General features: G+C 51.3%; 1 protein-coding gene across 2 annotated transcripts; it reads left to right on the top strand.

Annotated features, from left to right (window-relative positions):
• Positions 1-623: 623 nt before the first annotated feature.
• CCDC42 (coiled-coil domain containing 42) lies at positions 624-10346 on the top strand. Of its 2 annotated transcripts, XM_008565456.1 has the most exons (7): positions 624-936; positions 1245-1350; positions 1682-1786; positions 3936-4133; positions 7716-7937; positions 8047-8205; positions 10161-10346. In XM_008565456.1, the coding sequence occupies exons 1-7, from the start codon at positions 854-856 to the stop codon at positions 10236-10238; spliced, it is 951 nt and encodes a 316-aa protein (XP_008563678.1). In that variant the 5' UTR covers positions 624-853; the 3' UTR covers positions 10239-10346. The 2 variants fall into 2 exon arrangements, with proteins under 2 accessions (XP_008563678.1, XP_008563681.1); XM_008565459.1 differs by lacking the exon at positions 7716-7937.
• The last annotated feature ends 367 nt before the right edge of the window (positions 10347-10713 follow it).

Raw genomic sequence — 10713 nt, forward strand, 5'->3', positions numbered from 1 at the left:
CACCCCGCCCGGACCGGACCCCGCCCCCACCCCGCCCGGCCCGGTTCCCAGACGCGGAGCGGCGCGGAGTCGCGGCCGGGCCCGAGTGCAGGCGACCCTTGGCGTCCGTGCCCCGCACGGCCTCCGTTTAGACGCTGGGCCTCAGGCCCTGAGTAAACGCAGGTGCCCTGACGGGACCGAGGAAGGCAGCGTCATCAAGGAAACGTCCTCGGTGTGGCACGGTTCTGTTACCGTGTTTTGACCTTTCGTCGTATTTTAATTTTCCACGAACCTGAGTCTCTGGGCCCCCGAGGGTCCTTCCCGGGCCACCCGGGGGGCGCCCGCCTGGTTTGTCCTGGGCTTCCTACCCATCCTCGCGCACGTGCCCTGCACGTGGTCTCGGCCGCCCTGGGTCCCCAACCTCAGACCTCTCCTGTCTTCCCGGAGGCCGCAGGCTCCTCCGCCCGGCCGGCCCGGCCCTGCCCCCAAGGCAGCCAGCACCTAATCAGATCTAACTTCTCAGAGTTCCCGAGGGGTACGAGCAGGAGCAGGGAGTGGAACCCTAGCAAGAGTGGGGTCAGCGGGGACAGGGGTCAGAGGGCAAAGCCTGGGTTCCATGTGTGGTCCACAGAACCGGAAGCTGATTGCTAGGTAACCAGATCTCCCATCACCAGCCCGACACATCGTCCTGAGCTGCCGATCCTCAGCCTCCAGCCACTTTCTGCTGAGTCTCTCACATACCCGCCCTCTGTGGGACCCTGGAAGCAGGAGGAGGGGACAGGCAAGAGCCCAGTCACCCCTGAGCCGCCTGGGGCTCTGCCACCCCTGTTTCACTGTGAAGAGTCAGCTACTTGGGCCCTAGGTCACTGTCACCATGAGTCTGGGCATCATGGAAGAGGAAGACCTGGCCGAGTACTTCCGGCTGCAGTATGGGGAGCGGCTGCTGCAACTGCTGCAGTGAGTGTCCAAGGCCCTGGCTGGCCCCCCTCCTCTGTGCCTTCCAACCTGTCCCCTGCTTTCCTATAACCCAGTGCCCCAAATTACCCTGGCACCGGATCACCCCACCACCCTGGTCCCCACCCCGCCCCAGCACTCCCTGAATGCCAGCATGGCCTCATACTTCTCAACCCACCATTCCGTTCACTCGGGTGGGGGAGAGGACCCCTTTCCCTCCCCATGGGTATCTGTCTCTGCGCGTTACTCCCAGCCCCAGCCCGTCTCCGCTCTCAGAACCCACAGGCCCCTCTTGCCCATGTCTTGGGCAGGAAGTTCCCCCATGCTGAGGAGCAGTCGGAGTCCCCATCCATCCGGCTGCTGGAGAAGAAAAAGGAAGCCAAGATCATGCATCATGCTATGGAGCAGAAGAAGGAGGTGGGGGACTTCGGGGTGGGGTGCAAAGGTGCAGGAAGGAAGGGAGAGCGGGCTGGGGCTCAGGGAGAACCTGAGGACAGCCCACCATTTTGTGGGTGGATGCAGCTGGAGCCAGGAGTCCTGGGTGGTGGAGAACAGAAAAGATCTGAGTCTTGGGGGTACCAGTGTCCTGGGATGCTCTGCTCTGAGCCAGGCATGGCGTAGGAAGTGGGAGGACTCCTGTGGATTCTTCTGGGCCTGGGGATAGAGACTGTGGGGCAGGGGATGCCCGAGTCTTCCTCAGTATTCATGTCAGGGGCCTCCTGATCTCTCTGCTCCTCCACCCCCAAAGACATTTCAGCGTAAAATGGAAACCCTGAACCTGCGCTGGGAGGAACTGGGCATCAAGGAAGCCCAGCTGAAGGCCCACATCCAGAAGTTTGAGCAATTCATCCAGGTTTGAAGGGGTGTGAGCTGCTGCAGCAGGCTGTGGGATCCACACTCTGCGGTCAGGCAAATTGTTCCTCCCCCTCCTCACTTAGCCTGACTCCTCATCCCGGGTTAAGAGCATCCTCGGTGCTCCAACAATGCCTGGTGCCTTCTCCAGGCATCCTTTATGTCCCCCTCCTATCACTGTGTTTATAATTTCCTGTTTACCTGTCAGTCTCTGCCCCCTTTAGATTAGTTTCCTATTTCCCCCCTTCAGTTTCCTATTTCCTTACCAGTACCTGGGACATACAGTTTATCCAGTGAATGAATGAGTAGATGGTGGATGGATGAATGAATGAGTGAATGTGCCATGGTCAGAGCTAAGCACTTGGGGATACGACCATGAATGAGACAGGGTTTTAGTGCCCCCCATCCAACTTACCCCTTTGTCCTTGTCCTTGCACTGAAGGTCCACGCAGGGGATGGTTGAAAGACCAGGCACCAGAGTCCATTCTGGGACAACCCCTCTCAACTGGTCACGAAAGGAGAATTTTAATTATCTTAAAATCTGGGTTTATCTAGACCCACTTCAGCCAACACTTATGGATCCCTGAAGGGCTTGGCCCAGTTCCAGGAGGCTAATAGCTGGCCTCTGCTCAGAGGAGCCCTGCTTTTAAGCATCTCCCACCACATTCTGAGCCTAAACCGTGTGGGAAGGGAAGTCTGTGAGTTGGGCACATTCTCCAGAGGTCCAGTCCTTCTTACCGGCCACAGAAAATCTCATGGAGTGGTTGCGGCAGCAGGAGATTTGTGGGTGAGAGGTCCTCCAAATGGCTAGCAGAGGGTCAGCAGCTTTGGAAACCTGGAGAGCTTGTTGCAAATACAAACCCTGGGGACATCCTCCTCTCTCCTGGCTTTCAGCAGATCTGAGTTTGGGCCCAGGCATCTATAATTTTTAAAAGCTCCCCAGGCAGTTCTGATACACAGGTAGATTTACAAGCCACTGGTTTAGGGTCCTTCAGTCCTCAGCTTAGAGGGCTGAGCACAAACCTTCTGCACGCCTTCCTCCAGAGTTTGGGCCCAGGCATCTATAATTTTTAAAAGCTCCCCAGGCAGTTCTGATACACAAGTAGATTTACAAGCCACTGGCTTAGGGTCCTTCAGTCCTCAGCTTAGAGGGCTGAGCACAAACCTTCTGCACGCCTTCCTCCATGTCCTCCACATGCCACCACCCACACACACCCATCCTCAGGCAATCACCGGGCCCCTGAAGGGAGAAAGGAGCCACATGAGTGCAGTGAGAGTGCTGGGTTTGTCCCTAACCTTGGGAGAGGGCTTTGCAGAAGGAGGAAGGCAGCAAGGTCGGACCAAGTGCAGTAGCCAAGCCTGGTTCTGTTTTTCTGGGCATTAAACTGCCTGCACCACCTCCTCCAGCCCCAGTGGAAGCCAGTCTGAGCTCCTAAGAACATGCTCTCTGGAACAGCCTTACCCCTCCAGCCCTCTGGACCAGGCACATCTCCTGTCTCATCTCCCTCTAGTTCAAGCACTATTGCCCCAGCTTCTGGAAGGGAGAGAGGGGCAACTGCCTCACATTTCTACAGCTGGATAATAGATGCACCAAGGACCAAGTCAGGAGGAAATTCGGAACTCCCAGCTCTGGCCCAGGAATCTGCCCTAGGACAGATGGCCACCCCTTAGAAACAACAGAAGCTTTGTCAGAAGGGCCCCTGCTCCCACTTTCTCAGCTTTCCTTGGGGCTGAGTTCTGTCCAGACACTAAGCCCAGTACAATATGGGTCTTCCCCGACCCTTTTTTCTCCTGGGTTCTCCCCGTCCACTCTCTGAAGTCCAGAACCCAAATCCCATGGAATCAGAATCATTTCCTGTCTGTTCCTTCCAAGGCCACCTCTTGATTTTAAACTAAACCTCTGTTCTCATAGCACCCTGAGCCCTACCTCTGTCCACAGAAATCCCCTCAACTAGCTTCAAATAACCCCGGAGATCCTTTTCCTTTGCACCTTGTCTCCCACATGGGCAGCCCAGTAATCTCTGTGCATCCCTAGGGTGGTCTGAGCTCAGCAGACAGAAAGGGGCTGGAGCTCCATGGCCCCAGGTAGGCCTGGACCCAGGGAGGGCAGGTTGAGGCTGCCTGCCCAGCACCCCCTCCCCCGGCCCCAGGAGAATGACCAGAAACGGATCCGCGCCCTGAAGAAAGCCAACAAGGAGCGAGAACTCAAGAGGCAGCGCATGCGGGAGCTGGCCAAGGCCAAGCAGGACATGGCGACCCTGCGACTGGAGCACCAGCGGCTGAGCGCCAAGCTGCAGGATTACTCCATCTTCAACAAGTACCTGGAGAAGGTGGTGGAGAACTCCGAGGTGAGCTTTCCTCAGCCCCACCTCCTCTTCCCCAGGACCTGGGCCCCTGGGGCTCTGCAGGGACAGTCACCCTGCTCTGAGGAGATGTGGCCAGCCCTGGAAAGCAGCTAGAAAAGGCCTCCAGTGAGGCTGGAGGGGTGAAGACCTGCTGGTGTATCTGTGTGTCTGTGTAAGTGACAACTGTGTAAATGTGTCTGCATATGTTGTGTGTCTGTTCTACATGTTTGTCTGTGGCTGTGTCTGTCTAAAGGCACACATGTGTATGTGCATGCACGTGAGAATTATTTATGCTTGAGTCCCAAATCTGTGTTATTTCCTCCCTTCTAAGGTACTACCTACTTTAAGATAAGTTGTTCATTTAATGATAGGCTTTGGGGAGGGCTGGGGGGAGGGAAGACCACCATATTAAAACAGCAGGTAAATTATAAGATATTTCTCAAATTTAGAGCTGGTAAAATGGGTATCTTAGAACTGAGGAAATTGGCCTGTATCTCCGTCCTAAGCTTCAGACTCTACATCTAACTCATCCCATCTGCTTCCTGCCACCTCCAGGCCAGTCCTGCCTCTGATGTGCCCTGTGCTGGAGAAGGGCACAGCCACCCACCCACAGCCCTGCCAGAATGTGGGCCTCATCCCTGACTCCTCCCTCTTGCTCAATCCACAGCCATCAATCAGGAGATCTGGTCTATTCTGCCTCCTAAGTATTTCTGGAATCCAGCCCCTGCCCCTGCCTTGTCCAGACCGCCAGTGTACCTCATCTGCAGTTTAACGCCGCGTCGTCCCCAGACAGTCCGTTTAGCCTTCTACAGCCAGCATGGCCTTTCTTTCTCCCTTTCTTTCTTCCTTTATTTTGTTCAAAATATTTTAAGCATACTGGAAAGTATAGAGAAACACATAACAGCACCCAAGCACTCACCAGTCAGCTTTGTCAAGTAGTGATCTTTTCCTCTATTTGTCCTGGATTCTTTTTTCTTAGATAAAACACTCCCAGTAGTTGAAACCCCTTATGTGTCCCTCCAAAGCTGTCTCCCTCCCCTCTCCTCAGAGGTCACCAGTATCCTGATTTTTAAATTTCTCATTTTCATGCTCATTTTTATTGTTTTGTAACATATTGCATAAACGATGACTAGTATTGTACAATCCTTCTATTACTTGCTTTTTCCAATCATTGACTTTTTAAGAACTTCTGTATTATGGAAAATTTCAAACATACACAACAGTTAAGAGAACAGTCTATTGAACACCCATTACTCCTCACCTAATTCCAGCAACTATCAACTCACCGTCCCATCCCCCACACTTTCCTACCTCCACCATTGTGAAGCAAATTACATAGTTTCACCCATAAGTATTTCAATACGTTTTTCTAAAAGATGAGAGCCCTTTTCAACACAACCACAATGCCATTGTCACACCTAGTAAAAATTTGATAGTAATTTCATAATATCAATATCAATTATTGCACAAAGGCTTTTTGTACAGTTGGTTTGTTCCAACCAGGGTCCAAGCAAGGCCCCTCACACTGCCTCTGGTGGATACGTTTCTTAAATGTCACATTGTGCTGAGCAAAAGAAGCCAGACACAAAAGAGGATATACTGTATGTTTAAGATCAGGTAAAATTAATCTTTGGTGATAGAAGTCAGAATACTGGTTTCCTCGGGACAGGTGGGGGACAGATACTGACTGAGAAGGGCAGAAATTTTCTGACATCCTTCATTTACTAGCTAGAATACTACCATAAAGAAAAGGACTTCATGAAGGGAATCTTTCTTTTATCATCTATTTCATTACTATGTGGATCTTAAAGAAAAAGCTTGATTCTTTTTTTATAGTTTTCAATATAATGAATTGGTTCTCCAGCACCCTCCCCCCACATGACCTGTAATGTTTTTAGTATCATTATGAACTCATGGATTTTTGACATATTTGATATGTTCCAATCCTTTGTGCTTATTGTTTCTGATATTCAAATTCTCCCATCTTTGGGCAGTGGGAGCCTCTTCAAGTTGACACTTGAGTCCTTTTGACAACAGCATTAAGTTTTAGAGATGAGTTCCTGTGGCTCTGATGTAGTCCATTCATTTTAACTGCTGTATGCTCTTGTGTTGTGTGCCTGGTGAACTTTCAGAAATGCAGACATGTATTCTCTCTCTACTTTTTAAAAATCCATCAGTTGATAAAGTCCACACTCCTTCCCAGGGTTTACTGGGCACTTTCTTTTCCTTCTTCCTCAGGTCAATATCTCCCTCCCCATCTTGAACACAGGCCACTCATACTACCTTGAGCATCCTGAACATGCCACCTCCCCGCCCCCATTCGTCCTTACCCAGGCTGTGCCATCTGCCTGAAACAATGCCTCACCTGCCCCCACCTGCTTTTGCTTGGCTATCTTCTTTTCAAACCTCCAGTCTCATTTCAGTCATCCTTTCTCCCAGGAGACCTTTTCTGGTTGTTCCCACCTCCACCAATGTTGGATTGGGTGGCCCTTCCCCTAAAGAGGCATATTCGGGGAAAAGCCAGCAAGGCAGTTCACAGGACACCAACCTGTTACTGGAAATGTCATGGGGTGAAGAAAGCACTCAGGGTGTGTCCCCTGGGTGGCTGGAAGGCACACTTTGATAAGGCCCTGGGGAAGCGAGTTGGCATCACTGGCTGGTGCTCATGCAGCCTTCTAAAGATGGGGGGTTACAGGGCTCCTGTTCTGCTCAGTGGGCCTGAGGGTTAAGGCTGGAGTGGCCTGGTTGCGGACCATACTGGGGTAGGCAAGCTGAGCCTGGCAGGCCACCTGCCACACTGGTACCCTCCCCAGCCCCCACTTTTCCCTCAGCAAATGTTGAACAAAATACCAGAGAGTGCCATGCATGACGGTATTGCCCCACAGTCTCCATCCAGCCCTATCCCCCAGTCATAGATAGGGCTTATCACTTGGTGTTGTAACTGACTGTTTACTCATCTGTAGTCCTCCTTCCTCACACCCCGCCCCCGGCTGTAAGCTTCATCAGAGCAGTGTCTGGCTTTCTTATCTCTTGCTATGCCCCTAGCATTTAGCACAGCTCCTGGCTTGTAAACAATTCTTGGTATATTCTTGTTGAACAGGAAAATGACTGCCCTGGAAAACATCTCAAAATGCCCCCCCACCAGCAATTCTCAACCCTGGGAGAGCCTAGAATCACCAGGAGATCTTTTGTAAAATTCAGATGCCAGGGTCCACCTCAGACCTGCTTATTAATCCAAATCTCTGGAGGTGGGGCCTGGCAGATGTCCTTTTTAAAGCTCCCCAAGTGATTCTAACTAATGTGCAGCTAAAATCAAGAACCCCTGGTCCAGATGTGCATCCCCCCTCCTCGGCCCCCGCAACACGTGGACCTTGGCTCATACTATCCCAGGAGAACCAGGCAGCAGGACCCCAACGTCCTCATAGCCCCTGCTTTTGACCCTAGCCCTGAGCCTGCCTGCCCCCCATGTTCAGATGTCCAGGTGTCCAGGTATCCAGGTGTCCAGGCCGGGGGTTGGTGGACCAGGGAAGCTGCATCGAGTCCCCTGGGGCTTGGCACTGCAGTGATCTGAGCCCCCGGCTGCAGTTCGAGGAGATCCACGAGGTGATTGCACGCTACAAGACGCTGGTGAGCATGCACCACGACCTCATGCAGTCTGCACAAGAGGGCCAGGAGAAGATCGAGCATGCCAAGGCGCGGCTGGCACACTACATGGAAGAGAAGGATGATGAGATCCTGCAGCACAACAACGAGCTGGCGCGGCTGCAGATGCGCTTCGACCGTGCCCGCAGTGATGTCATCATCTGGGTGAGGGTCCCAGGGCAGGACAGGGGATTCCTGGGCGATGAGTGAGTGAGGGCCATGCATGTGCACACACATGCACACACACACACACACCAGCTCATCCCCTCCCTAGGAATCTCGCTGGGCACACATCCAGAACACCGCCGCCAAGAAGACCCTCCTGCTTGGCACCATTAAGATGGCAACACTGAACCTCTTCCAGATCGTGAGCAAGCAGCTAAAAGAGGTGACCAACGTGTCACTGGAGGACACGCACAAACAGCTGGACATGGTAGGAGGAAGAGCAGGCGCTGGGGCAGGTTGGGTCGGCTGGGCCAAGGAGGTTCCCGAGTGATTGAGTGGAGGAATGAACCAGAGCAGTGGCTCTCAAATTCTAAGAGTATCAGAATCACCTGCAGGGTGGGGAGTGTTACTGGGCCCCACCCCCAGAGTCTCTGAGTCGGTAGGTCAGAGATGAGAACCTGTGAATTAGCATTTTCGGCAAGTGCCCAGGTGATGCTGCTGGTTGGGGTTCCACACTTTGAGAACCACTACATTAGCTCTAACACCCTTGGCCCCAATCCACATGGCAGTAGCAGGGACCCACTATTGAATTCATTAGTTGGCAAAACAGTCTTTTAAATTCTAGTGAGATACTGCGGCTTGCTAAAAGGCTTGTGCTTGAGGCCCACTCTGTTAAAAAGAGAAATTGGCAAGTTTAGAGATGTGTTAAAGTTATATTAGTACCAATCTCAGACATTCTTTGAAGTAACTGAAAGGAAGTGAAAGGAAACTTTTTCACTGTGTGTTCAAAGTTGTTTAATGCCATCCATGTTCATGTGCCACCTAAAATCAATTCACTTATGACCGAAGTACACCCATCCCACACCTAGGGAAACCCCGCACCAGCAGATGCACTCGCAGTGCCTCTTCTGACATGCAGAGAACCACGACTAAATAATTACTTGTTCCTTTGCACAAGCCTTTTAGCTCTGCTCTGAAACACTGGAAAGTAAGCTCCTGAAGTCTGGGCTTCCTGTATGTTTTGTTCCCTGCTGTATCCCCTAGTGCCTAAAACAATGCCTGGCACACAGTAGGCACTCAATAAGTATTTGGTGAATGAATATGAAACATAAGACAAAAAAAAAGCAAGTAACTGAGAGGCACTTTCTCTACTTAAAAAAAAATCTGAAATTCATATCTTTTCTGCGCACTTAGTTCTAAGTGAAATTTCTCAATGAGTCTTCTGAGACACTCAATGAATAACAGTCTCAGAAACATCTCTACAACAGATGCAAGGACTGGTTTCGTAAGGCAGCTGCTTACATAGAACTAGGATCATGGTACACAGTACAGCTTAGGAAAAGGGATTCTGCAAATTACCAAGACAATTCGAACTCAATATATGCTGTATTTTGGGGACATACGAGTGCTTATTACAAGAAAATATTTTGGGAAATGCTCGATTTGTCTTTTCTGTAATCTTGAGAAAGTTGCTTTAATTCATTGACTCTTTGTTTCCTCTTTTGCAAAATAGGAATTATATCGGTAATAGTATCAGTAGCTAACAGGGTTGTCAAGAGCATTGGACTGTCTCTGATGGACTGTGTGGTCCCATCTCCAGAGACAGTCTTGAGAAGGAGAAGTTTTCTGAGAGGCCAGGGGGGCCAACCTTCTCTCTCTCTTCCCTTTTTAAAGTTGAGGAAACTGAGTTCCAGAAAGATGAAGTGATTTCCCCAGAGCTGTGTCAGGAGCTGGGTCTTCCCTCTGCATCACAGTGATTACATGTCTTTAAAACAGAAGCTGGTGGATAGAATTTAAGCTTCTCTTGATGGCTCAAGATTATAGGAGCATCAGCTCTGAGTTTCAAGTACATGACCACCTCGAGGGCTGTGAAGTGTGGAGGGCTGTCTGCCCCTACACCGAGGGGCCCTGCCTGCTACATGCTTTTGGTTGCATGGTCTGTTTGTGATCCTTTCTCTCTTCTGCCTTCTGTCAGCCTGCCGGTGACACTATGTCTGCCTCCAGGAGTTCCCAACTCCGTTCCTACTTATTGCTTCTAATCTGCTAAACCTGATACTCAATTTCACCTAGAAAATTTGTCAAAGAGGGAAAGCATCCCCCTCAAGCAGTCAGTCACAGGAAAGTGATGAACTCCTCGCAGGTTAATGCCAGGAGATGCTCTGTCTGGGCTTGGGGGAGGCCTCTGGCTGGATGGGGTTATCTCTGGTCCCTTTGCCTTGTTAGATCCAGCAGTTTATTCAAGACCTGTCGGACATCTGGGCAGAGGTGAAGAAGAAGGAACAACAGCAAATCCGAGTTTAAGGAAGCCACATGTTTCCAGAGTGTTCTGGGACAGAGATTGGGAGAGAGTAAGTTCCTGGTGAACTTGCAGTCCAGTCAGCCCAGCCCAGCCTGCAGAAGACCCCGGCGCCTCTCTGCTGGCGATCACCTTGCTGTTTCCCCTTCAGGCCCCAGTCCAGCCCAGCCCTGAAAACATTAAACTTTATAATAAGTTTGTTCTTACATTCTCTCTCTTTTTGGCATTTTATTCATGGGGAAGAAAGTCAATGAGAGGAGGACCCCCAAAAGCACTCCCTGTCAAAGCTGGTCCCTTAGGCTGCCCAGGAACCAGACCCCACACCTTAGGTCTGGCGTCTCCCAGGCTTCAGACTTACACACAGGGGGTGTTCAGGTGGGCAACAGGCCAGCAGGGGGAATACGTAGGACCCTTCTCTCTTCTACCTCTTCAAAAAAGTATATTTTTAGGGGCCGGCCCGTGGCTCACTCAGGAGAGTGT

Source organism: Galeopterus variegatus, unplaced genomic scaffold, assembly GCF_000696425.1.
Source record: "Galeopterus variegatus unplaced genomic scaffold, G_variegatus-3.0.2 Scaffold199, whole genome shotgun sequence".
In the NCBI taxonomy this organism is placed as follows: Eukaryota; Metazoa; Chordata; class Mammalia; order Dermoptera; family Cynocephalidae; genus Galeopterus; species Galeopterus variegatus.